Here is a 27,762-nt window from a genome sequence, read left to right as displayed (position 1 = left end):
TACTTGATTTTTGAGACTCTCCAGAAATTGTATTATGTGGGTAGGCAACAAAACCTGCAGGGTTAAGTCCCGCGGAAGTACTTGAATGCAATTGTACAAGTCTCGTCCTCTAATGCTCTCCATCCATTAAATGCATCAGTGAACCTGCACTGAATAAAAGACGGTAAAGTGCTGTAACGATTGTATGTGTGCAGTGTCACGTGGTTAACGCGTCCTCCCCTTAAGAACTGGTTGAAACCGACAGAGAGCTGTTGGGGGTTCAGTTGCAGATCCGCAGGGAGGGATACAACACACACACACATACACGCACAGCTCCAGACACCACCCCCGGTATGTCCACTATCTGTGTGCTGAGGACTCGCTGCTTCCTCCGGCAGGTGCTCCCCGGCCTGCCCGCCGCCATGCAGAGGAACTACAGCCTGGATGTTTCCGCTCCCCTGCTCCGGACGCAGGGCTACGTGGACGGCCGCTGGGTCTCCGCAGCCTCGGTGTTCCCTGTCCTGGACCCGGCCACCGGGCAGGAGATAGCCCGGGTGTCCGACTGTGGCCCGGCTGAAGCCAAGCAGGCTGTGGACGCTGCATACAAGGCGTTTCACTCCTGGAAGCAGTACTCCGCTAAGGTAAGCTATGTTTCCAGCCTGGACGTTTGTCACTCACCCGTTAACCGTATTCCATTCGAAAAACGGTCAAATTAAGGTCATTGTTGCATATTAGCTCATAAAAGCACCAAAATCAATGTAACACAGGATATTTTTTCAACCGGTAGGAGCCAGACTTCAATTCGGCTAACGCATAATTCACCAGACAACAAATAATTCAGACGAAATTCAAAGTGTCACTTCAGTTTCAGTTTCGCCGTTTTGCAGCGAAAGATACTTAAACATGGTCCGAGTTCAAGGTGTGCAGGTGTGTTAGTTAGACACATATATGCCGATGCGAAGAAAGTCTCTCAACGATTCAGAAAATGCATTTGTTGCGTTTACGAAACACGTATTTGAGTCAATAAATAGTATCACATTAAACTGCAAGATATTTGAATGGAGTTCTGCGTGAAGGTATTACCTGATTACTTAACGGCGGGTGTATTTCCACAGCTAATTAATTTCATTGGGTATTGATTGTGTAAATTATCCATGAGCCAACTGAGGGGTATTTGGGTAATGATTGAATATTGTGACAACACTGCAGGAAGTGCACTGAAATAAACTGTCAGAGCAGAGTAAACCTGATGTTTCTGTGTGTGGGAGACAGTAAAGAATAATTATGAACATTTGCATGTACTGTACAGTCTTTGATATGAAGTCTGTACGGTTGCATAAACATGTGAAGTTGACCTGTGAGTTGCTGGTGAGTGATTAGAGTCTTTCCTGTCCAACTGTTATCACTCAGTTATTAAACCTCAGGAGAGTGTCAGGTTAATTTTTCCTTCAGAGCACAAAGACAAAGTCCAACTATTGTTTGATTTCTTAAAAGAACAATCAGAGATTCAAATATATAAAAGCCAAGACTGAAAGCTGCTGTTGATTGACAGCTATTTTAAGGCAAGTCAAGTTTATTTGTATATCACATTTCAACAACAAGGCAATTCAAAGTGCTTTACATAGAGCATAAAAGGCATCAAAACAGAATATAAAAGCAACACAAGTAAAAAGACATATAAAAACAATTAAAAAGTGTTAAATTTGGAAATAAAAAGAAGCTAAAAGGGAATAAGACAAGTCAATAAAACAAGAGAATAAAAGTTACAGTGCAGTGTAAAATTTTAACCCTCAAGTTTGGTTTAATAAAAGGCTGAAGCAAACAGAAAAGTCTTCAGCTGTGATTTAAAAGAACTGAGAGTTGCAGCTGTTGCCTGACGTTAGTTAAGACTAACACCAGACAACAAGGCTGCAACTAATGAGTATTTTCATTATCAGTTAATCGTTTAGTGCATAAAATGTCAGAAAACAACAGTAACAGCAGCTCTAAACTTGATATATGACCTATTTTATTCAGATGTTTTAGAGTAAAGCATAAGAACTTTTTTCACATTTTTTTCGTTTTTGATACATTTTCAGTCAATCAGTTAATTGATAAATTGACTAATCATTTCAGCACTACCAGACAGACGGTTATACATTTTAAAAAATATATTTTTAATGTTTTCTGATGCTGTAAAAGGTTCGTTGACATCAGTATGGTTTTTTAGAAACAGGTTGAATTTTTCAATTGTGAAAGATAGGAATTGTAAAACGTGCATGTTTTTCTATCTAAAACATGAATCATTTGATGAAATCATTTGAAAACACCTAAAATGTAAATGAATATGTCAACAAAAGGCTAATTTTGCCTTTAAATGAACCCATAGTTAACTGCGACCAGCCCAATGTGACCTTAAAGAACCTCATCCGTGGAAGTGGAGTCTCCTGTCAGCTTTTTTTTTTTATTTTCGATTCTGTGAAATATTAATCTCATTTTTTTTTCCTGCAAGCTAGAACCAGATTTGCTGAACCTCAGTATCTCTCACCTCCATTTAGACTTCACATTAAGTGGTTAAACACACTGTAATCCATCACCAACATCACCAAGTTGTTCAAAATATTAACTTAACTGATAAATGCAGGAAAAACCATCTTCAGTGATGGAAAACAGTAACCAGAGATGTTGTGTGCTTCATGTGATCTGATTGTGCAGGAGAGGAGCGTCCTGCTGAGGAAATGGTTCGACCTGCTGACTCTGCACAAAGAAGACTTGGCTAAACTGATCACATTCGAATGTGTGAGTATAATGTAGATAAAGGGACAGTTCACCCAAACTACAAAAAACAACTCCTCATTTATCTCGTTTTAGTATCGAGCTGTGTGAATAACAAAAAACACTGACAGCTGGAACTACTTTCTACTGAAGAAATAGTCCCAGTATGATCTGTTGGCAGTGAGATCTGTGGATTATTTACAGTAAACAGCTGGTAAACGTTTAACATCAGTGTTAATGTATCAGTGGCTGTGGTGTAATTATTTGATGTTCTGTAATGGAAAACAAGTTCAACTGTGTGTGTGTGTGTGTGTGTGTGTGTGTGTGTGTGTGTGTGTGTGTGTGTGTGTGTGTGTGTTGCAGGGTAAGCCCATGCGGGAGTCTCTCGGGGAGATCGCGTACTCCGCCTCTTTCCTGGAGTGGTTTTCGGAGGAGGCTCGGCGAGTGTACGGCGACATTGTACCGTCACCCGCCAAAGACCGAAAGATCCTCCTCCTCAAACAGCCGGTGGGCGTCGCCTCCATCATCACGCCGGTGAGCAGCCAATAAGACGGGAGTTTCAGGTGGTCTTGTTTCTAGCCGCGCTAGCAGCCAGACTGTATGGATGGAAATATCAGTCTGTCCACCACTTTGGACTGAAATATCTCAAAAACTATCCGATGGATTGTCATGAAATTTTGTTCAGACTTTCATGTTCCTCAGAGGATGAATCCTAATGACTTTGGTCAGTTTTCCTCTAGCACCACCAGTAGATTCACATTTGTGGCTTTGGGTGAAATATCTCAACTATTTGGTGGATTGTCATGAAATCTGGTTCACATATTCATGTTCCCCCTCAGGATGAATTATAATAACTTTGATTCTCTGACATTTCATCAAGCGCCATCATCCGTTTCCTTTGTTTTATGACCAAATACCTGCAAAACTACTGACATTCCCATCAGTCTCAGCTGTACTTTGTGTTTACAGCTAATTAGCAAACAGCATGCTAAAACACTAAGCTAGGATGGTGAACACTTACACCTGCTAGCATGGCTGTAGACTCTTGGTCTGGTTCAGAGCTGCAGCGATTAGTCAATTTATTAGTTGCTAACTATTAAATTATTGGGCAACAATTTTGATAATCAAATAATCCTTTTGAGTCATTTTTTAAAGAGGGAAACGTCCAAATTCTCTGATTCCAGCTTCTAAATGTGAATATTTTCTGGTTTCTTTAGTCTCCATGACAGTAAACTGAATATCTTTGAGATGTTGACTGTAAGTCCAAGCTTCCAAGCTTTTTGATCCAAATAAGTGGTTTCCACTGTATTTCATCATGGAGGTACCTCACCATGCTTGAAATAAAAAGCTAACATAATAATCCCCACTGTAGGTCAGACAGCAGGCTGTTAAATGTGCTGTTAAACTAAAACTAGGTGCTAAAATAGCCCAAAAAGCTCCATAGAGATTGTGAGAATTCTGTTTTCATTGATAAGTTTTCCCTTTTTTTAAAAAAATCAATAACCAATATTAATTAGTAGAGCTTTAAACTCTCTAATTTTGAATGTGAAAATGTATTTGTTTGGTAAATGTTGTGTTGTTTAACAGTGGAACTTCCCCAGCGCCATGATCACCAGGAAGGTGGGAGCTGCTCTGGCTGCCGGCTGCACAGTGGTGATCAAACCGGCGGAGGACACGCCGCTGTCAGCGCTCGCTCTGGCTGAGGTCAGCGTACTGAAATGTTGGATCAATTTAACCCCTTTACATGACTTGGTTTTCAATTTTCTTCTGCCAGTGACAGAATTTAACCAAATGTCTCCTCATCGTCTCTTTCTTTGCAGCTGGCGGAGCAGGCGGGGATCCCGGCGGGGGTGTTTAATGTGGTTCCTTGCTCCAGGGAGAAGACTCCGTCGGTCGGGGAGGTTCTCTGCACCGACCCCCTGGTGGCCAAAATCTCCTTCACTGGCTCCACTGCCACCGGCAAGGTAAGAGCCTCAGAGTTCAGCTGGACCACTGGTTTTGTAATGGCTAACTAATCCTCTGAAGTCACAACTTATTCTCTGTTGTGCCTAAAATCGTTCTTTCTCCTCTCAGGTGCTGCTGAGACTCGCCGCTGACACTGTGAAGAAGGCCTCCATGGAGCTGGGTGGCCACGCCCCCTTCGTTGTGTTCGACAGTGCTGATGTCGACCTGGCCGTGAGCGGAGCCATGGCCTCCAAGTTCAGGAACTCTGGACAAGTAAGATGAGAGTCTGAATGAAGCTCACAGTGCTCTCTCTGTTAATGACCAACCAGATCATCATGTCATTGTTACTGAGCTGGCATGACTATAAAAACAGTGAATAAAACTAAGGAAATAACTACTGAGATAACTTATTAGCTACTAACAAGCACAGACCAGGCCCCTGCTCAGAGTCAGCTAGCCTGTGCAACTAGCAAATACTTCACAAATGCATCCTTATTAATATTTTTATTATTCCAGTGAATTAAAAAGTAAGAAAAGAAAGTCACTTTTGTTTAGCTGTGTTGGTTTCTCTGATCATTACTGTAACATTCCTGTCATCTTCTTCTTCTTCTTCTTCCTGCAGACGTGTGTGTGCTCGAACCGGTTTCTGGTGCAGAGCGGCATCTACGAGCGCTTCATGGAGAAGCTGGGTAAAGCGATGGACGCCGAGCTGCGCCTGGGTCACGGCTCAGAGCCCGACACCACCCAGGGCCCGCTCATCAACACCAGAGCCGCTGACAAGGTAAACATCATGATCATATCATAGAGCCGGGGGTTACATAGCGGTCACTAAAACTGGTGTCAATTTTGAGGCTGAAATAATGAGTCGGTTCTTCAATCGGTGTTCTCATCAGCCTGGATGTTGCAGAAAGCTCCTGTTTGGTTTGGGATCTTTTTTTTTTTTTAAAAGCTGAATGTTTCTGTCCCCCCAGGTGGCCCATCAGATATCAGATGCAGTGTCCCAGGGGGCGAAGGTACTGAGAGGCGGGAAGCGTCTGGAGGGGTCCTTCATGGAGCCCACCCTGCTGGCCGACGTCACCACAGACATGCTGTGCACGAAGGAGGAAACCTTCGGCCCGCTGCTGCCCGTCATCAGGTGAGAACGCTCACAGGAAGCAGCTGCACTTCATAGATCAGTTCATGTGACGTCTACAGAGCTGGTGATCAGTTCACATCTGGATTTTATTTTGAATTTTTATTCTATCGACCTACAATCTGCCATGTCTATAATTTGTTTGCCAGTTTATCATTTCATATTTATACTCTCTCTCAAGACTTTATTAAGAACACCTGTGTAGTCTAATGCAATCCAACACAATAGCTCTGCCATAAATTCTGCTTTTATGAGCTTAAAAATGTTCAGAAAGGTGATGATGCTACTTTATGTTCAGTTCAGTTTGATAATGAATTCAAAAATTAGAATCAAAAAAATCAAATAAAAAAAAAACAGTTATGTAGCATCATACATCATCTCTGCAACTAATAATTATTTTCTCGATTCTTCAATTAATTGTTTTCTCTATAAAATTCTGATTTCTTAGAGCCCAAGGTGATGTCTTCAAATATCTGTTTTCTCTGATCATCAGTCCAAAATCCAGAGATTCAGTTTACTTTCATATATGACACACAAAAGCTTAAAATCCTCACATTTGAGAAGCTACAACCAGCAAATGTTTGACATTTTTCCTTAAAAAAATGACTAAAATCATTAATCGATCAACAAAATAGTTCCTGATTAATTTTCTGTCAGTCGAATAATCGATTAATCCTCTTATCATTGCAGCTACAATTTGTATAAAGAAAATCTTTTTCTTTAAACTTCCTGAAAATTGTCTAAAAGCATACGTTATAATGAAATGTTTTTCCAAATTAAACTCAAGAAAAAAATAGTTTTGCATGTAAACAACAAGAAAGCTCCATCAGGTGGTGGTATTCAGGTACTGAAGGTGTCTGTTGACCAACCAGAAACTGTTTCTGATTTACAGGTTTAACACGGAGGCAGAAGCTCTGGCCATCGCTAACGCGTCTAATGTCGGGCTGGCAGGTGAGTTCATCTCTCTGGTAGCGCTTGGTATCATTCCGGTTCAGGATATTTCAGTTACAATACCAATTTTGCTTCGATATGTAAATTGTACTAGGAAGCCTCTAGCCTGGTGCATTATTGAAAATATGAATTTTTACATTAAAAATTGACCCCAAAGCCGTTACATTAATGTAGTTTTAATTTAACATGACCAACACACTACAGCATATGTCCATTTTGCACATCTTACATATGGCTTTGCTTTTGTCCAGCTTGTCATAGTTTTTAAATCCAAAATGCAGCCCAACATCTGCCTTTTTTCTTAAACCCAGCCCTACTCTGTGGGTACCTGAAGTCATTGGAAACTCTTGAAACTGTAGATTGTGTGATTAAATGTAAAATTAGGGCTGGGTGATATACAGTGGCTATAAAAATTCTACATACCGCAGTTAAATTGGAAGGTTTTTGTGATGTAAAAAATGAAGAAATGAAGATAAATTATGGCAGAACTTTTAACATGAGTTTGATTGTGATTGGTTGATTCTGAACACAGCCACAGACCCCAGCTATAAAAGGTTGTGCATACACCAGGTTATTGTAAGTTTTTATTAAATTTTTATTTTTCCCTAAAAAGTTTTAGCTTGTTTTCACTTCAATTTCACAAGGTGGAAAAAGTTCTGCTATGATTTATGTAGATTTCATTCTTTTCAGATGAACCTGCCATTTTAACTTGGTGTGTAGACTTTTTATATCCATGCACTGTAGCAATCAATTCAGAGTATCAATAAAGAAAATCACAAATTATGACATCAAAGCTACTTACAACAACAAAGCATCCTTACTGAGAAATGTGAAGGATACACCACGTTTACCCTACAAACATGGACAAAAAGCCTCCATTTGGACGGGGATAGCCCTTCTTGGCCTGTTGGGACCATAGACTATATAAAAATATGGGGTCTAGAGAGAATGACTCGCTTTGGAGCCTCAAGTGGTCATTCAAGGAACTGCAGTTTTTGTCACTTCCACATTGGCTTCATTTTTCAGCCCCGGAGGGTTGCCGCTTGGTTGGGACATATTCAACCTTGAAATGTGGACTTTCGGCTTCTGTTGCTCTGCTCTCAGGATAGTCTTGAATTCTTTTTTATCTCTCTGGTAGTTTAAAACCCTGACATGCTCTGCTCTGTTCCTCTGTTCTCAGGCTACTTTTACTCGCAGGATGTGAGTCAGATCTGGCGGGTGGCGGAGGCGTTGGAGGTGGGGATAGTTGGAGTCAATGAGGGCCTTCTGTCCACACCGGAGGCCACCTTCGGCGGGGTCAAACAGTCCGGTTTGGGCCGCGAGGGCTCCAAGTATGGCATCGACGAGTACCTGGAAGTCAAGTACATGTGCTTTGGAGGCCTCAAACCCTGAAACAGAGGGGTTCAGCGGGACAACACACAAATAAAGCAATCATGAAAGGTGGCTGTAACTGTAGAGCTCAGGTTTGAACTGATTGATTTTAAATCATTTAAAACCTTAACCAACACAAAATAACCTTTAAATTAGAGTCTGGGTGGCCAAGGTTTAGTGTTCAAACTTTTATGGACTGCCCTTAAAAATACCCCAAATCTATAGTAGAGTTGTTGTTTTTTTAATGCTGCTAATTAATTTAGCAGCATTAAATTTTTTGTGAAGTTTTTTTATTGTGTCATCTGACATCCATATGATTGTCAGTTTTGTTTAGTTTATGTAAAGAAGTGAAAACCGCTTTGATCCTGAGCTTCTGGATGATTTCTCTTTAGAAGAGGCAGTGTTTTGATTGGACAGTTCAGAAAGTGAAACAGGGTCCTCTTAATTTGGATAAAACAAGCTGCATGGGACTGCAGTGTTTTGTTTTGGGGTTTTTTTGCCTAGATCACCATTACCTACTGATGGCCTCAGTGGTCGCTCTGCTCTGGGGTTAGCTGGGCTTGTTATTCCAGAGCTGCTCATGGTTGTTTGCATGTCCTTGTCGTCACATTCTGTAGGCTCAGACTGCTCTTGTTTAACTGTTGTTCAAGCTTTACTTGAGATTAGATGTTCTAGAAATCACCAAATGTCCGTAAGTGCTCATTGTACAACAGAAAGATAGCTCGCTGAATCAGTGCACAAGAGAGAGGGAACTCGCATCTAATGTCGCACATCACAACGTGTCATGTCACATGACTGCTAAAAAATGAATTTATTACAAAATTAAACATAATAGAAAACGTAGAGAATGTAGATTTACCATCAAAATCTTTAGTAAGTTTTGAAACAGTGGGTCCTTTACTTCACAGAAGTAGATAGAAAATTTTTTTGCCATTTCACTTACGGAGCTAACGATTAGCTAGCTAGCCATTTTGCTAAAATGACAGATGTTGCTGGCGGATAGTAGCTAGCTAATCGTCAGCTCCATAAGTTTGTGGAAAATGCCGTCTCTGGCTGCCTTCTCGATCACTGTCTCCCTTAGTTTTGTCCCAACCAACAGTCCAACAACCCAAAGATATTCAGTTTACTGCCATAGAGGACTAAAGAAACCTGAAAATATTCACATTTAAGAAGCAGGAATCAGAGAATTTGGGGTCCTTGATTTCACAGAAGTAGATGCAAAGAGATTTTTGTCATTTCACTTATGGAGCTACTGATTAGCTAGCTAGCTATTTTGCTATAATGACAAAATTTGCTGGCAGATAGTAACTAGCTAATCACTAGCTCCATGTGTTGGTGGGAAATTCTGTCTCTGGCTAACTTGCATATAAATTAGCCCTGGCAAAAGGGGTCTTCAATATGCATTTACTGACTACATAAATGATATCATGCTGTGGAGGCTAAAGCTAACAGGTCCCAGGTTAAAAGTCATCCCCACTAGTTGATCCATTTAGAAGACATGCAAATAAACAGCAACTTTTTCTTTCCTACATTACACCATTGAAATGTTAACAAGAACTAATAAGTTAGTTGGACAAAAAAACACAGTGGTTAGATTTATGCTTTATTGTGTTTCAAACAATTTGTTCCACTTTTACTTGAGGAAAAGATTTAAGGATGACGGCTACATGATGAGTTTGGCAAAACAATCTCAGGCAAACTTCCCCAAATCCAATAAAGAGCAAGACAGAGCAACTAACATTAGCTTAAACCAGGACTGGCTTCCACACAGTGGATGTTCCAGTCCTGAATGGGGCTTTTTTTGACATAAAATAATGTTAGTGGCTTACATTAGAGCAAACAAACACTCTTTAATTCATTAGTTACAGTTGTGCTCTTATATTTTTGGTCCAAACAGAATATCTTTCTTATAGAGCCTGCTGCTAGTAATGGTCACTATTCTGAGGAAGGGTTTAGCAAACTGTCTGAGTTGTGAAGTGTGAGGAGTGTTTTTCCTCATTCTGTATTCTCATTGCTAAATTTTCTTTAAACGATTTAAATGTTACTGAAACTCAGGACTTTCCTGGATACTGTAACAATCCTATATGTTTATATTCTGACCACTAGCTTACATTATTTCAACTTCGTTTCTGAGAAACCTATTGTCAATCATTTTGGAGGACGGCTAAGAATACTAGAATAGCCATGAGCCGCAGCTGCTGTTGCTATGGAGAAGTCGTGCACGCGAATCGGAGTGTAATGAGTTCAAAACATTTGGTTGCTGGAGTTGTAAACAAAACATTTTGCTGTAGTTACTGAATTCACTCAAAAGTGACCCAGAAATTAAAAGTGAACCGATTCACGCCGTTGATGGTAAAAACATTTTTCTCAACATGATAATCTTTAGCTTCTTCTCGCCATTAGCAGAGCATGTGGCTCTGTGATTGGCTGTTTCTTGCTGAAATGCACCTTAAGAGTCGTAGTTAACTTTTACCCCAAGATGTTTATGTATAAAGTCTTGTAGCTTCAACTTTTTGCTAAAAAACCACATATTTTTTAACGCAGTTGTTCTTTTAACCAAGAGAGTTTAATGCAGATCCGAGCCATAGAGGAATTCAAACTGTGAGTCACGTAACATTGTTTATAGGAAAAATTAAGGGATTTTTACTTCCAGAACCAGGGGCACCCGACTCTATAATGAACAATGTCCAGCCAATCAGAATGCAGTATTTCTCTGAGTTGACCATGATTTCTTTCATCTTTTTATGAGGCTCATCTCTTACTGAAACATCTAATTGGACTTTTATTCTTTTTCCACTCATGGTAGGAGTCTTGAAAGTAAACTTGCTTCAGTAGCACAAAAGATTTTTGATTTAAAATCGAAAAAATAAGCTGCCAAGCTGCAAACCTGGTGTGGTAGAGAAGGGAAACTGCAGATTTACTGTGATAAAGCGAATTAAAATGCACAAAAGCTTTTTCTAGATCTTTTGTAAAGTTGTGTTTTTGTATTGAACATCCTGTAGTGGGACTATTAATGTAAAAAAAAAAAAAAATACAGCTAAAATACATTCGCTGACATAATTGAACCTACTGTAGGGACACATGTTCAAATTGGGTCTAAAGATAACAAAGCATTACATGTTGGTCATTTTAAATTCTATAAAGCATATGCCATTCATAAAACTGTGTACGAACCATTAGCTTTACACACAGTTCAATAACATCTGTAAGTGATCAATATTAGTAATGTTTTAATAAATACACAAATAAAATAGAAATAAATTAAATTTCAAAAATATAAATGTTGAATACATGGTCTTAGTTTGGTTTGGACATGTATGCATGCACCTAATATTCTGGAAGAAATAAATGTCAAGTGTATTTTCTGTATAGAGATAAAGTAATAAAGACCATTTCAAAGATGTCATTAATTATTGTAATATAGTAGTTCAATAAAAACCTTAATGTGTAGATTGATGTGAATTTCTAATCCTGGGCAGGTTTGTGTTGAAAAACTAATACCTGATACCTGAAAACAGAAAAAACCTTGGTTGCCATGTCGTCTCCTAAGTGCCATGTGATTGATTATTCTTACAGTGTTGAACAATAGTCCTGTGTTTTTGGGGTAATTTAGGTTTATTAAGTAATCTAGTTTTCAGCAGCTGAGTAGCACAAATTACAGTCATGATGACTGAGCTAAGCCCCGTTCTTTGTAAGTAAGGTTTGATTTGAAACGAGCCAGGAGTTTAAAATCTATCTGGAACGGGCCCAGATGTCCTCCTACAGAAGCCTAATAAAGTAATATTTTTCTACAGTTGACCCCCAAATTTGCTAATTAGAGCAAAGTGTTCAACATAAATATCTATTTAAGAGATGATTATACAACAGTAAATAATATCCATGAATATTATGACATAATACGCCATCCCCTGTTGTTCAGTACTGACAGTTTATGATCTTTGGGTTTGTACAGCAGATTGTGCTTTTAATACAAAGTGTAATTGATGTTAATTGTAATATACGCTGTTGTAGTCATAGTTGATGTAAAAATATCTTACTTTTGTATTACTGACTATGGATATTAATGGAAAATAAAGAGGAAATTATAATAAGTCATGTGACTGAGTTTTTTCCAGTACCAGGGTATGATACTGACATTTTTGCCAATATTTCCAATACTGATACCAAAAGTTTTTAGATATTTAAAACACTAATTTAGGGCTGATTAGCTTTGAGTTCCCTTTTAAGTTGACCTCTTGCTCTTGTCAACAAAACCCTGCTGACTCCTGGATGGAGTGGTGACTAACAAGGTAGAACATGTGAATCACATAACTTTGAAGTTGTTGAAGGTGGATTTTTTCTGTTTTGCAAATGCTAGGCTAGCAGTTTCCCCCTGCTTCCAGCGTTTATGCTAATCATGGCGTAACACGTCCAGGACCTTTCTCTGTACTGGATGCAAAGAAGATGAAGCTGATAATCATCTTCTCATGTGACTTTAATGTCAGTCTTTCAGTTTAATCCTTCCTTAAGTCCACATTTCAAGACCGAATACGTGAACACAGGTTGCAGAGGTCGTTGTATTCCAAAGCGTCCTCCAAATATCGTGTTCCTTTACCCGAATTTGGATTCTCCAACCCCTGCATCCTGTGTAAGGAGTCACATGTCCGTCCTCCTGGCCTTAAGTCCTCACGTTCTTCGAAGGATTTTTTTTCCTGAAATGGGACACTACTTGATTTTACTGACCTCACAACACAGGATTTCTGGGTAATGAAGTCCTTCAATCTTTAAGAAGTTAAATGTCTTGCTGCCTGAAAGCAAAGCCTCAACATCCCAGAAGAGTCCTGTCTATGTCACCAGGACGTCTCGTCATCCGAAGGCGTTTCCGTTGCGGGCGGCCTGGGCGCTGAGCCGGTTCCTGCTGCGGACGGGTCGGTCCCGGCTGAAGATGGTGTCCTGATCGCTGTCCAGCTCCGACTCCGACATCATCAGGCTGGAGTTGTGCTCCGTGCTGCGGTGTTTGATACCTGCAGAGAGGAAAGGTTTGATTCTGAACATCCTTTATACCTTTTATACATGCTGTCATAGTTTCCTGCATTTAATTTTAGTGTTTTGAAGCCTTCTCATGTGTAACTTTAGGTATTTTTATTTCGATAACTCATTCTACATCTGCAATCCTGCCTCCTCTTTTAGAGTAAAGCTTCAGTTTCAAAACTTTTTTTTTTTTACATAAATCTTTCTGATTTTTGGGTGCTGTACTGATATTCTAAGCTAAACAAATATCCAGGAAGGTATTTAATGATATTGTCCTATGGTTCCTTTATGTTTTATACTAAGTAGAAGGCAACTTTGGAAGATACCGTCTCAATTTAGCCTCATATTAGCTTCAGTTAAACTTTGGAAGGTTGTGGATTTTGTCCCCCATCTCTTAGGCTGCTGATATACTTGCTTTTAATAACGCGTTTACACGTACATCATGGCTACTTTGCATGTCCTGCATTTCTTTGGAGTGTTGGTTGTGCAAGTCCTCAGAAATTTACACTATGCATCCAAGAAAAGAGGAGGAGGCAGTTATCAGAAAGTAAGGTCGTCAGCAGCAGATTCAGACCACTGTGGTGTTGCCCCTGCTCTATTTTCTGCCGTGATATCAACGACAATATAGTAACACTTCCAGCGTCAACCAGGGATGATTAGGCTCTAATGTTCCCCCTGGTGGAGAAACTTTTCAATCCTGCACATAAACACAAGACACTGGAATTTCAGCCGTTGTCAAATGGAGAGTAGGAAATTGTTACAGTGATAAAGACTATATGGGTACATCAGTATTGCATTAAAGGAGGGGTTCACAATTTTTCAAGGCTGTCTTAAAACAACAGTCAGGAACCCAAATGAACAGTGAAACCTCTTTTTCTTGCTGTAATCATTCCTCTTGTTCATACTGACCATTAGAAGATCCCTTCATAATGACCTTACAATGGAAGTGATGGAGGACAAAATCCACAGTCCTCTTCCTGTGCAAAAATGTATTTAAAAGTTTATCTGAAGCTGATATGAAGCTTCAGCGTCCAAATGAGTCAAATCAAGTAGATATCTTTCAACGTTAGTCTTTTTAGTGCCAAAGTTCCTCTTTTTGTTACTATACTTCCACCTGCAGCTCAACAGGGAAACACTGTCCGAGGAAACACAAAGAGGGAATTTGATGCTAAAAAGACTGTAAATGTGTCAGATATCCACTTGATATGACTAACTCAGACTGATGAAGCTGAATAGAAGCTTCACACAGACTTTTAAATGACTGTGTGGACACACTGTGGATTTTATCCTCCATCACTTCCATTGAAAGCACATTTGAAGGATCTTTTAATATCCAGTATGAACAGGAGGAATAATTACAGCGAGGAAAACCTCTTTCACTGTTACTATGGACACCTGACTGCTGGTTTAACACACACTTGAAAAAACTGTGAACCAGTCCATCACATAAACAGATAAAGCCAGCAATGTTACATATTCCATGTCTGAAAAGGGCTTAAGAGAAGTGACTCACTGAATTTGGGTCTGAGCTCCACCCTCTCCTGTTCGTCCATGTTGTCCAGGATGGTGTATTTGGTTTTCTTCCTCACTTTGGTCTGTCGCCTCCTAAACACAGTCAGCAAACACAGTGTGTTCAGATACACAGCAGTTAAACTTTAGTGTCACAGGAGTAGTTTTATATAAAACAGTGTTTCACCTCTTGCAGCAGCAGATGAAGGTCCAGCTGACTGACAGGATGAAGACCATGAGCATGAAGCTGGTCAGGATGACGTACAGGACTCTCCACTCTGACAGGATAAAATCAGCATTAAACCTGCTGTAGATGACTCAGTTATTTAGGACTGCAACTAACGATTGATCCTCTGGGGCTTTAGACATCAGAAAACAATGTCCATCGCAATTTCATAGAGCCCAAGATGACGTCTTTAAATGTCTTATTTTATCCAATTAACAGTCTAAAACCAAAAGATGTTCAGATTACAATTAGTTAAGACGAGGAAAAGCAGACTAAGCAAACAAATATTCAGTATTTTTGCTTGAAAAAAGACTTAAAATCGATTATCCAAATAGTCACTGATATTTTCTTTAGGTCAATTAATTGTCGCAGCTTTAAAATTATTTATATGCAATTCAAAACCAATATGAGCTTCTCTTGGATTTCAAACAATGAACATTTAATCATTTTACAAAGTTTAATTATCTTTAATGGAAAACACCATGACACTTTGTAAGGAAAGATGTGAAGCAGCAATAATTACCACAGTTACTCTCCCCGTCGCCAAGGTAACGACGAATCAGGTTCTCCGTCCAGAAGGGGTCACAGGTACACTCCTTTGTGATTGGATCACACTGGCCACGCCCCGAACAGCGGAGCAAACACACTGAAGGACGAGCGACAAAAAAAGATGGTAGAAAGACGTTGAAAATTGTGAACCTGTTCTTTAAACATCATCAAACTCATGATGGACAGTTTTTTTTTTAAAAGGGATAAAAATCAATGCAGCAGAACTACAGATACTGTCTTTTTTATTCTAATCTTTTTTTTCTCACGCCTAGCGACTACATTACCCACAATGCAACTTGACCACTGACAGTTCAGTTGGAGATTGTGGTGTGTTATGCTAGTAGCAGCTAACGTAGCCTGGAGCTGCTAGCCTCCAGCAGAGACGAGGCCACACTGAGGCCAGTTTACTTTTCAAACTAGTCTTCAGCTCCAACTGATACTGACTCAAGTGACATCATCAGTGACATCATCAGCTCCCTCTGGAGACACAGAAGCCTTTATACGACTTAACACACCTGGAAACACACTGAGGTGGAAACAGAGGAGCTGTGATGTTTCGCTGTCTTTTACTTTATCTGCTTCTCCATTACAATAAGAGGAATCTTAGAAAAACACAAGTTATGATTATGGATCCATAATCATGAGCTAAAACTCAATTATATTTGAATGTAGTCAAAGTGGATTTTTCCACATTTCTAGTTTCAGTGACTCAGGACAATATTTTGTTTCACTTGTAACCCTAACTGACTATTTGATCACTTAATAAGAACTGTCAGTGGTGATGAAATGATCACTGAAGGACGAGCGACAAAAAAAGATGGTAGAAAGACGTTGAAAATTGTGAACCTGTTCTTTAAACATCATCAAACTCATGATGGACAGTTTTTTTTTTAAAAGGGATAAAAATCAATGCAGCAGAACTACAGATACTGTCTTTTTTATTCTAATCTTTTTTTTCTCACGCCTAGCGACTACATTACCCACAATGCAACTTGACCACTGACAGTTCAGTTGGAGATTGTGGTGTGTTATGCTAGTAGCAGCTAACGTAGCCTGGAGCTGCTAGCCTCCAGCAGAGACGAGGCCACACTGAGGCCAGTTTACTTTTCAAACTAGTCTTCAGCTCCAACTGATACTGACTCAAGTGACATCATCAGTGACATCATCAGCTCCCTCTGGAGACACAGAAGCCTTTATACGACTTAACACACCTGGAAACACACTGAGGTGGAAACAGAGGAGCTGTGATGTTTCGCTGTCTTTTACTTTATCTGCTTCTCCATTACAATAAGAGGAATCTTAGAAAAACACAAGTTATGATTATGGATCCATAATCATGAGCTAAAACTCAATTATATTTGAATGTAGTCAAAGTGGATTTTTCCACATTTCTAGTTTCAGTGACTCAGGACAATATTTTGTTTCACTTGTAACCCTAACTGACTATTTGATCACTTAATAAGAACTGTCAGTGGTGATGAAATGATCACATTAATAGATCAGAAGGAAAGTGCAGAGACAGAGCGGAGGGTGAAAATGAGCAAGATGCAAATACATAAATTGAAAGAAGATCAGAAGTCTGGATTAGCTTTCTGTGAACTATTTGAACTCACAGACGGTGTCGACTCTCAGCACTCTGAACAGCAGGTAGTCGCTCTTCTCTCTGAGCAGCTGGTTCCTCAGCAAACCCACCAGTTTGGAGCCAGAGAGCGGCCCCGAGGGGCCCCGCACCGAGAACCGCAGCACCGTGCTACACAGAGAACATAACAAACTATTTAACTGCAAATTAACAACAACACTAAACCAACTTAAAACTTGTTTCCATTTTTCTTATAATTTGTAAAATGTCCTAAAAATGAACCACTAAATACCTGCAAGTTACTCAGAAACTTAGTATGAAATGAAGGGACCTGTAAAATAAAGTCAGTCAGGTGGTAAAATCAGCTGGTCAGTCAGTGAACCAGTCAGTGAACCAGTCAGAACTGGTACCTGAGGTGGGAGTGTCCCTGCAGCGCTCGGACCTGGATGTCGCTGTCGAGGACATGCAGCAGAGCGGCGAGCTGTCGGATCACCGTGTCCCTCTGAGCCACGCTGACCTGAGACACCGACACCAGCATCTCCAGCTCCACCTCCTCCCCCCCGCCGGGCTCTACGGAGACACGGCAGGGACACACTTCAGTCATCTCACAACGTTTATAAGGTTTAACTATAACATATTATAATAAAAACAGAATATACTTATAAATAAATGAATTTGTTGTAGTAACATCCACCTACTGTTACTTTGCATTAAACACAAGTATTTTGGTATAAAAACATCATTTTTGATCAACAAAGTATTCTGTATTTATTCTGTATAAACTGATTGACTTATTAAAGATTCAGTGAGTTATGATGCTGTAAGAGCAAATAGACGTCTTCACACAATAAGGCCGACTAGATCGGACCAATGACCAGCAGCTCCCAATGTATCATCTACTGTACATGCATCTATCTACAGTATTCACTAGTCAGTAAAACCCAAGAAGCTGTGTGTATATTTTGCTTTATGTCCACGTGTCTCTTTCCTGAACTTTGTTTCTTGTGGCTCTCAAGCTCACACACAACAAATTCCTTTCACGTGTAAACATACGAGGCCAATAAAGCTGATTCTGGATGAAGTGGAAAGGCTTTGATTTCCATGTGAGAGATTGTTGCTTTTTTCACTTTCCCTTTATTTCTAATCAAGCTACTTTATATTTAGCCTCTGGTTTCTGTGATGGGTCGGGTGGGATGTTCTGGTTTTGAAATAGACTGTATTATTTTTCTGTTGCACAGCACCGATGTTACATCTATAACAAATTATAATAATAAATCTGACATTTATCCAGGTTTATAATAATCAGTTTGCAAGTAGGTGTTGATTTATTTTATGGTTGTTTTGGAGGCTGCAGTTTGTAGTGCTGTTGAACCGTATCAGGTTATACTGAGAGGTGTTTCTAATATTTTGTCCCACTTAGACAGTATGAATATGGTAGACTAAATATTAGATTTTATTTAATCTCTAAAAACAGATTAAATAAAAACTGTAAGGTGTAAAGGTGTACCTAATAGGGATGTGCAGAAGGCCCAGTATTTGTATTTGTATCTGTATTTGTTGAGGCAGCAAAATTATTTGTATTTGTATTCAAATAAAGGTGGAAAGAGGCTTAAAAATCCTGTTTTTGTTTTTATCGGGCTTTTAATTTTAGAAAATTAAAGTGTTACAATAACTGTTCATGAAGCACGTGTCAGAAGGCTCAGCTTTATCTCTGGGGAACACCCCCAACTCCGGCGACTGATGTCCAAATAAGGAAATGTGCGTCATGTAGCAGGTGGATGTGACTCCCCTCGTTGAGACCTGCTGATAGACGTCACAGCGGAGCAGAGGAGAGTCACTGAGATAGTGATGTAACCGACCTGTGCGCTGGTATTTGTCTTGTTTTTTTGTTTTTTTCCCCTAAAACAAATAATTTCAAAAATATTTGTATGAAACAAATATTCGTAAAAACCCCACTATTTGTGCTTTGCTGAATAACATATTTGTATTCGGGCACACCCCTAGTACCTAACATACTGACATTTTAATATTTATATATTTAGGTATGTTTTTAAGTTTTTTTTTCCTTCTTTCTTTTATATAATTCTTTCTTATATATAATTCTTGAAATACAAAACTTGCACAGTGTAAGCAATCAAACTTCTGCACTCCTGGTTATATAAAGAAAGTGATAGCGGTCTGGGTAACAGGAGGGGAGACAGCTGCTGGTGTTGTGTCAGTAAAACTGAACTGAGCATCACAAAGCTGCAGACAAACTCAAAACCTACCGTAAACAACAACTACGCCTGATTCAGACCAGGTGAAGCTGAAAGAGTCCTTCAGCTTTTCAGTCTGTGTCTCCGTCCTACCTGGTCGGACCTCCACGGTGGCCGTGGCGGTGCTGGAGCGTCCCTGAGCGTCGGTCACCCTCAGCTGGAATAGGTAGGTGCCTTCGACCAGGTTGGACAGGTAGAGAGAAGCCTGAGTGTCCGAGTCGTACAGCACATCCTGCAGACACACATTTTATCACACCATCAATTTAGAAATGACTTAAACATCTTAAAAAGGATTTAATTAGGAACATATCTGCAGAATCATACAGCGTATTTCTCAACAGAAAAACTTTCTAATAAAATCTAAATGTCAAAAAAATAAAGGATTTAATTTAGTCAAACTTATTTTGAAGAAATCTAATTAAAAACTTCTTCCTTAAATTTAAAATGTGATTAAATACAATGAAGGGTTAGGGTTAGGTCATGTCATGATGAAACTATTTTCTGTTGATAAGTGTGTCATATAAAATAAACTAATAAACTTCCCTTGCCTAATATAATCTAATACTAATCTACTCTATTCTAATCTGATATAAATGAATTGAATCTACTCAGTTTAGTCAAATATAAATGTAAATCTACCCACACTCCAGCCTGATCTAATCCTAATCTAATCTGTCTACTGTGATCTAATCTATCATATATAATCTATCAGCAGTCAGCGGTGTGGACTGACCCCAGCAGCAGGACTCTGGTTGTCTCGAACCCACAGGTAGTGAACCTCCGTCTGGTCTCCGTCGGTCATGGAGCCTCGGAGGACCAGAGAGTTGTTAGGCAGAGTGAGAGTGTGGCTGCCGCTGGCGTGAGCGACGGGAGGAAGACTTCTGGCTGCAGGAGGAAGGAAAAAAAAAAACAAAGATTATTCTATTATTGATGAATTAAAAATAGTTTAAACGATGTTTAAAAAAATGTTTTGTTTTGTGGAGAACTCATGAAATCTAAACCGTCTCACCCTCCTGGATCCGGACAGTCAGTGAGGCGCTGTCTGTCGCCCCCTCCTGGTCACTGACAGTCAATCTGAAGGTGTAGCGGCCCACCCGAAGGCCTGTCGCCGTGGCAACCGCCTGGTCCCCGCCCTCCAGCTTTAATCCCGGAGGACCGCTGGAAAAACATGACAGAGTTATTAATCTATTCATCTAATATATATATATATATATAGTAGTTATAGCTATATTTATATTTATATATTTTTTCGTTATTTTCTTAATTTTGTAGCAGCCCTCATTATTGTTGTTTATTGTAATTCTGTTTGTCTTGATTTTTTTTTGTTTACTTTAAACTCATGTAGAGCTGAGTATATGCAGGTAAAAGTATGGTTCTTATAATATGTGGATGTGTACAAATCGAATCATATATAATTTTTCTAACACAAATTGTACTTTTTTAAATGTGCAAACAAATAAATAAATAACTGAATTAATCTATTTTTCCAGTTATAAAGCTATAACTTTATTATTTATTTACAATTAAAACATTTACATGACTAGTCAAATGGTTCAGATACATACTACTATTACTACTAATAATAACAATAATAAACTTTATTTATACTCAATTCAAATTCAAACAACTTAATTTCTGTTAGGAGCTTCTTTGTGAACCAGTAAACACAAACAAACAAGCAAATCAGTCATAAAAGCAGCATAAATAAATACAGTTTAGGAAAAGTATTTAAACATCTCTCATAATTAAAAGAAAAGGTGAAATCTAAAAGTTCATAGAGCACCTTTCATACACGAAATGCAGCTCAAAGTGGCAAACAAATTAAAAAAGAAAATAATAAAAAAAAACATTTAAATACATTTAAGAAGAGGACAGAAGTAAAATAATAATAACAATAATAATAATAATAATAATAATAATAAATGTACCTACCTGATGGCGTCCCAGTGGTAGCTGATGATGGCGCGGTCGTCAGTGCTGCCGCTGCCATCCAGTAACAAGCTGCTTACTGGGAGAAACAACTTCCTGTCAGGACCCACAACAGCCACCGGACCACGGTTTGACCCACCGACCTCTGATACTGAACAAAGGGAGAGTAAAAGAGATAATTATTGTATGTTTACATGTTCTGTTACTTTGCTGTTATTTATAAGTTTGTCATCTATGAGATGAGTATATTCAGTGTATTTATTATTTACCAGACTCGGCGGCGGTCGTAGTGGAGGGCGTAGCTGTGGTTGTTGTTGGGGAGTTGGTGTTGGGAGGAGGGGTGGTGGCGGGGTCAGAGGTCACAGTCCAGGTCAGAGGTTGGGTAGCAGGTGGAGCTCTGACTGCTGACTGGAACAACTTTACTGCATCTGTAAAGCATCAACTCTGTCAGTCTGTGACTCATATTGATAGTTTACATGTGTATAAATAGATGGTGTTGTATCAAATTGTTGCAGAAAAATGTACCAGAGCAAAAAACTCTCCTTTGAAAATAAAAAGGGAGTCAGAGGTCCAAGTAGCAAAGTGTTCTTTACTGCCGGCAAAAAAGGGGAGCAATCAGCACTTTACAACGAACCAAATCGCTCCAAAGGTTTTTTCTTTGGGGCATTGTTTTTATGTCCTTGGGTCGGCTTAGGTCACACCTTATCATCCACCCTCCCTAATTTTTGACCAATTATTATGTTACTTTTATCTCCGTCACTCGTTGTTGGTCAAAACTCTTCAAAACAGGGTTTTGAGCTGTTTGAGGATATGTACTGGCATATTCAACTCTACCTGATTATATCCAATTTTTATATATAAGTATTGGGAATCATTTTACACCATTATTGCCAAGTTGTCTTCTGGCCTTTTATTTTTCTTATAAGTTATTCTAGTCATTTTACACCCTTATTTCCTGATCTCCTCCAGAGAGTATATTTTTTTTTAAAAGGTGAAGACTTTAATGCAGACCCAAGCAAAGTGACATGTAATACAAACACACTCAAATTTCTCCAGTGTATGATTATGATTCTTCTACCGTGCCTCTATACGTACAGTGTGATTAAATATGGTTCATGAGATTATAACTACACCAATACAAATTGTATCACACTAGCCCTTATTGCTTATAAGCTTATAAAATCAATCTGCATAGCTTAATATTGTCTTTAAGCACACCAATGACTTTTAATGAAAATACACCACAATAGATATGCATGTAAATGTATTGATAGATACATATATTACAGATAGATATATTGACAGAATTGTTATAATGTGTCACACTGCCAACCTGTCCCAGAGGCCAACTGTGGTATTACAACTAAAAAATCTCCTGCAGCCCAAAAAGCGTTTTCTCCATCGACCGCCATTATGTAAGAGACGCCTTTACAAATGTTAACGAGACAATTATTACTTTTTGTATTATAGAATTTTTAAACAGTGAGCCCAGAGAAGCTGCTTTTTTTAAAGTGTGTGACGGCCAATAACATAACTGGCTCTGCCCTGTTTGTCTTAATTGACAGATTAAGACTTAATAAATGTTAATGTAATGTAATAAAAGCAGCATTAGGAAACAATAATAATGGTCATTAGGAGGAAAATGCTGTTGTAAAATGAAGGCAGACTGAGATTCTTTTAAAAAAACTGCTGGGATGAAATAAAAAATAAGCAACAATAAACTTTTTCATTGTAAATAGAAGCAGGATGAAATATCATGTAATAATACTGAGCTGAGTTGTCAAAATATTTTGGATTATTTCACAATTTCAAGGTTATGCTACACCTTTCAGTCTGTCCACCACTGTGGTACAGTGGTACTGAAATATCTCAACTAATATCTGATGGATTGTTATGAAACTTTGTTCAGACGTTCATTTTTCCCCAGAGGATGAATCTAGCGCCACCATGAGGTTGACTTTTTAGTTCTTTACAGAAACATCTCAACAATACGGAGCCGGCCCGCGGTCAGCAGACTCATAATCGATGCCCTCAAATTACAAAACACATATGTGCAACAGATGTATGTTACATAATTATAAAACACATATATGTAAGCATATTTAGGTCAAATATATGCCAAATATTACAAAATTACACATATTACACTTTATACTTTTTAACATATGTGATACTTATATTGTTCACCATATATGTTTTGAATATGGACACATATGGCAGAGAAATGTATATTTTTATCTACAAATATAAGAACTGTTATAAAACAGTAAATATAGTTGGTGTGATTGTGTGTTTGTGTTCAGTACCAGTCGTGGGTTCAGAGGGAAGTGAAGCGTCAGGTTTAACTGTGGGCAGCGTCCGGTCTACGGGGTTTCCCAAGGACACAATCAGGGGTTGATCTACAGGTGAAGGAAGAGAGAATCATCAGACTGAAGGTCAAATATCTAACAGAGGAATTTCAGCTCAAGACTGTGAAGAAAAATATATAGAAACATGATTTTCTTTGGTCAGTGTTCGGTTTATGGTTAAATTTAGAATCTATACGTGTAGAATTATGTGATTACAACAGCTTTCAAATCTTCTTTATTTTAAATTTTTGTTTGTAGAAAAATAAAACAGTCACTATTATGATCAGAACTTTTCAGATTCAGTTTGACATCGTCCGGTCACCTGTCTGTGTGGGCGTGTTGCTGGTCCAGTGGGGCGTGGCAGCGGTGGAGGGTGAAGTCCTTATATGGTCGTCTTGTGTGGAAGAAGTTGTTGGTTTCCGTAGCGACGGTGATGATGTAGAATCAGTGCTGCTCTGTGATTCGGTCTGTAAGAAGCAAACAAACATGAGAACTGAGAATCTTTCTGTTGTTTCTCTCTTCATGTTGATGTTTCTGTCGTTCTGAATGTGAATAAAACCTCCAACAAATATACATAATACAATCATAGATTTATCTTCAATATAAAAAAATCATTAGCTGCAGCATGTGTCACTCACTTGCTGAGTATCACATGATGTTTTGAAGCTGTAGTTTTTTAGTATTTGCAGTGTAAAATGGTGAAAATCTTCTTTAATCATCACTCACTGTTTTCTCTGCAGCAGCTGCATCAGTTGGTCTCCTGGTTCTGTCCTCGTCTCCCCGGCTGAGATTCCCCTCAGAGGAGGCTCTATTCTGGGCCACGCTGCTCTCCGTCGGCCCCCTCTCTGAGCCTCCCTCTGCCTCTGATTGGTTGAACTTGTCTCCTCCCTTCAGGGACGGCTGATCGGTCATCATCTCGGCCTCTGCTCCTCCTCTTCTACCGCCGCCGCCACCGCGCTCCTCCAGGTTTTCCTCTGAGTACTCCACATCCAGCATACCGGGGTCTGAGAAGTCCTGCTGGGGCCCGTCAAAGAGGGCGATGTCCTTGAGGGCCTCCAGGTCCCCGGGGGCCTCGGAGGACCGGGATAGGGGCCCCCAGCGGCCGCCGTACGGCTCGCCTCGCACCAGAGACTGCAGCACCAGCGTCTGTGGCGACGTCCGTCGCAGGAAGGCGAGGACGGAGTCGGCGCCAGGTCTCTCTCGGGGCTGGCAGTTCTCCCTCTGCTGGCAGGTCAGTATGTAGCAGCGGCCCTCGAACAGCCAGGCAAGGTCGTAACCCGGCAGGTCGCAGCATGCCGCCACGCACTGCGGCAGCGACGCCACGCCCGGCACCCGCAGGATACCGCTGCTCTCCACCGCCGGAGACACCACCGCCTCAGAAAAGGTCGCCCCCTGCCAGCACTGAGACGCCACTACAGCTAAAATTTGAAAAAGTAACTCAGATGATGTCATAGTGATGTCATCAGGGTTATGTCAGCTTGGCCTTGGTTTCCCAAGCAGGGAAATTTAGATTTTATTTTAACTGCAGTTTCATTTTTTAACATGTCAATTTTCTCCATAAAGTTTCCAGCTGCCTTCACATTTATCCAGTTTTAAATACATTAAAAATGTATTTATACAAAAAAACCAAAAAGAAACGAATCAAAGGAGGCAGATACAATGAGTAACAAAGAGACCTTTACAGGAAATAAAAACAGCAGGGAGGTTCAAATGAAAGAAAAGTTGCATCATGGGAAATGTAGGATTTTTTTGGGGGATATCAGGATATCTTGAAATAATATGAAATTTCTGAAGTTCTCATCAATAAAAACTGCAGACAAACGGCCTCCAACTTGATGTCAAACTAACAAACTAACATGATGTTTGCAGATGTTTTTGTACCTTCCACAGTGTGAAGCAGCAGCAGAAACATTTTCTCCCACATGGTGAACGAGAGTCTGAGAGTCTGAAACACAAACACAAAGCTTCAGACACACTGACAGGAAACAGAAAACAGGAGTTTAACCTTGTTGTTTACTCACAAGGTCATAACCAAAAAAATGAAAAAAAAACAACCCCAAGTTTTCAAACTGTGATATAACTAGGACAGAACTCCTCGTGCACAGCCAGTATTTTCAGACAGGTGCTGGTTGGTCGCAGGAGCATATAAGGTGAAAATCAAAATTAACCAGCACTGCACACTGTAACGACTTTACTGTGACTTTATTAAGAGTGAACAACGCGTTTCACCTGTAGCTTCTTCAGGTTCGCTCAGTACAACTGCTGAGTACTCACAGCTGTGATAAATACATCTGAGTCACATGACTAATTATCACAGTCTTCATTTTCTCAAAGTGAACATTTTACAAAGGGCACGAGAATGAAAATATACATATTACGAAAAACATGACGTGATTAATGTTGCACAAAGTTACAAGAATTACACCAATGTGTCATGTGATATAACTAGCTGTGCTCAAAAATTAAATTATATTTGTGCAAAGAACTTTTAAAATAATGACAGAATATATCCATATAATAGATATAATTTAACGTCATCAGGAAGCAGAACACAATGAGAAAAACTGACAGTGAAAAGCTACCAAAACATATAAAATAATACATGAAATAAATGATTGTTTAGGTCTAAAACTATATTTAATATCATGTAAGAAGATGAGAAGATACACAGTAATAGAGGTGAAAATTTTGATTATTGATTACTTGTTTAAGTCCTTTATTAAGCAAAAAAATCTAAAACATTTTCTGGTTCCAGACACTCAAATGAAGCTGTTCTGCTTTTATCTGTGATTTATATGATTGTTAAATTAAATATCTTTGAGTTTTGGATTGTTAATTGCACAAAAAAAACCCTGATGACATCTATTATATCCTATTCTACACTATTTTCTGACATTTCATTGACTAATAACTAATAGATTAATCAAAAAGGAGAAAAAACAAACCTATAAATTAATCCATCATGAAAAGAATTGTTAGTAACAGTCCTAAAATATACCTGGACTTATTTATCTTAAATTTAAGATTGTTTTAAAGTTTATTTAAGTAAGCAATGACTCATACAGCTTTAAGTCAGGCTGATTCAACTCGTTACACAGTTCATGATCGTCATAAATATCTATGTTAATGTATATTTCATGAACTAAAACGTTATTTAGGTAATGTACAGTTTCAGCACCACGTTGCCGGACAGCGCCACCAGGAGCCCCGCCCAGCAGGAAACGCGCTGCTCAGTGTCTGAAAATAAACGCACCTTCACCCTTCTGCCACCGCAAAAAATCTGATGTAGTTTAATATAACGATAACCCATATAAATATATATATATATATATGACAGTTTTAACCAAAACACGTCACTGCCGTCATTACAGGTCGTCTATTCCTGCACAAATAATGCGCAGGTTGCGCTCAGAAAACAACACAACCAAACTCGGTTCAAAATTGAAAGATTTAAAGATATTTTTGATTAGGAGCAGAAATACACACCGGCTGATACAATCACGAAGAGCGTTTCTGTATCTGTATATTCTACTTTAAAATTCGGCTTAAAATTACCTCACAAAATTGTGAGTCTTTCACTAAAACTTTCAATTTATTAAGCGGGTTTGTTCATGCTGCCGCTCGGCTTCATTAGCGGTGTGAACTGGTTCTGAACGGGGGTGACGGTTCAAATTACGTCCAGACTGGAAGATAACATGTTTGTATATGTATATAAATATATCATCGCATCACAAAGTGGCTTCTAATACTTCACAGCCTCTTCGGGATAATTTATCTGACTTAAGCATCTACAATTGTCAGGAAACACAGAATTGCTAAATTTGTAAACGGAGTTCGGCGTCAGTGACGTCGGTTAACAGCGAAGGATGAGAGGAGGCAGAGCTGAGGTGTTTCTACATCCCTCCTCCTCCTCCCCTCTTCCTCCTCCCCCGTCGTCGGTGTCTGAACGTTTTTAAAGACCTGTAAGGAAACATTGGTTACCCAGTTTGATGCGGTCCGCTGTCCCAGTTCTCCCAGCAGCCTCCTTACTGGTTCTCCCACAGTGAACCCAGTCAGCCGTGCGGGTTACATACTGGAGTCTCTCCGGGTTTGGGTGTTACGTTGCTTTAATTCGTTACACGATGATGCTGAACACGAGCCGAAAAAAAAAAAACACCATCAGTGTCAAGTCAGCGAAACTGGAACACGTAATATCCGGTCACAACTTTCAAAATAACACGCAAAAA

General features: G+C 39.3%; 2 protein-coding genes across 2 annotated transcripts; one reads left to right on the top strand and one right to left on the bottom strand.

The window, feature by feature from the left end:
• aldh5a1 (aldehyde dehydrogenase 5 family, member A1 (succinate-semialdehyde dehydrogenase)) lies at positions 1-12,222 on the top strand. Its single transcript, XM_044358988.1, has 10 exons — positions 1-620; positions 2,674-2,757; positions 3,097-3,267; positions 4,321-4,437; positions 4,554-4,697; positions 4,807-4,950; positions 5,300-5,458; positions 5,649-5,812; positions 6,702-6,760; positions 7,941-12,222. The coding sequence occupies exons 1-10, from the start codon at positions 333-335 to the stop codon at positions 8,150-8,152; spliced, it is 1,542 nt and encodes a 513-aa protein (XP_044214923.1). The 5' UTR covers positions 1-332; the 3' UTR covers positions 8,153-12,222.
• Positions 10,485-27,700, bottom strand: kiaa0319 (KIAA0319 ortholog). The gene is made up of 16 exons (XM_044358986.1): positions 27,518-27,700; positions 25,418-25,481; positions 24,263-24,954; positions 23,859-24,003; positions 23,495-23,587; positions 21,458-21,616; positions 21,192-21,339; positions 20,269-20,417; positions 19,993-20,144; positions 19,353-19,491; positions 17,415-17,574; positions 17,039-17,175; positions 15,400-15,522; positions 14,838-14,928; positions 14,655-14,746; positions 10,485-13,134 (listed from the first exon to the last, which is right to left on the bottom strand). Exons 2-16 carry the CDS (start codon positions 25,458-25,460, stop codon positions 12,977-12,979), a joined length of 2,481 nt encoding a protein of 826 aa, XP_044214921.1. The 5' UTR covers positions 25,461-25,481; positions 27,518-27,700; the 3' UTR covers positions 10,485-12,976.
• Positions 27,701-27,762: the final 62 nt, after the last annotated feature.

The sequence above is a fragment of the Thunnus albacares genome, chromosome 8, assembly GCF_914725855.1.
Source record: "Thunnus albacares chromosome 8, fThuAlb1.1, whole genome shotgun sequence".
In the NCBI taxonomy this organism is placed as follows: Eukaryota; Metazoa; Chordata; class Actinopteri; order Scombriformes; family Scombridae; genus Thunnus; species Thunnus albacares.
Note: the sequence above shows the minus strand (reverse complement) of the source record. Positions and strands in the feature narration are given on the sequence as shown.

Bases quoted from the DNA above. Each gene is read 5' to 3' on its own strand.
- aldh5a1 (XM_044358988.1), top strand. From the start codon at position 333: ATGTCCACTATCTGTGTGCTGAGGACTCGCTGCTTCCTCCGGCAGGTG. The intron at 3,268-4,320 runs GTGAGCAGCCAA...GTTGTTTAACAG, and splicing joins TCGCCTCCATCATCACGCCG to TGGAACTTCCCCAGCGCCAT. The intron at 4,438-4,553 runs GTCAGCGTACTG...CTTTCTTTGCAG, and splicing joins CAGCGCTCGCTCTGGCTGAG to CTGGCGGAGCAGGCGGGGAT.
- kiaa0319 (XM_044358986.1), bottom strand. From the start codon at position 25,460: ATGTGGGAGAAAATGTTTCTGCTGCTGCTTCACACTGTGGAAG. The intron at 20,418-21,191 runs GTAGGTACATTT...ATGTTTTTCCAG, and splicing joins TACCACTGGGACGCCATCAG to CGGTCCTCCGGGATTAAAGC. The intron at 14,747-14,837 runs GTGAAACACTGT...GACTGTGTTTAG, and splicing joins TTCATCTGCTGCTGCAAGAG to GAGGCGACAGACCAAAGTGA.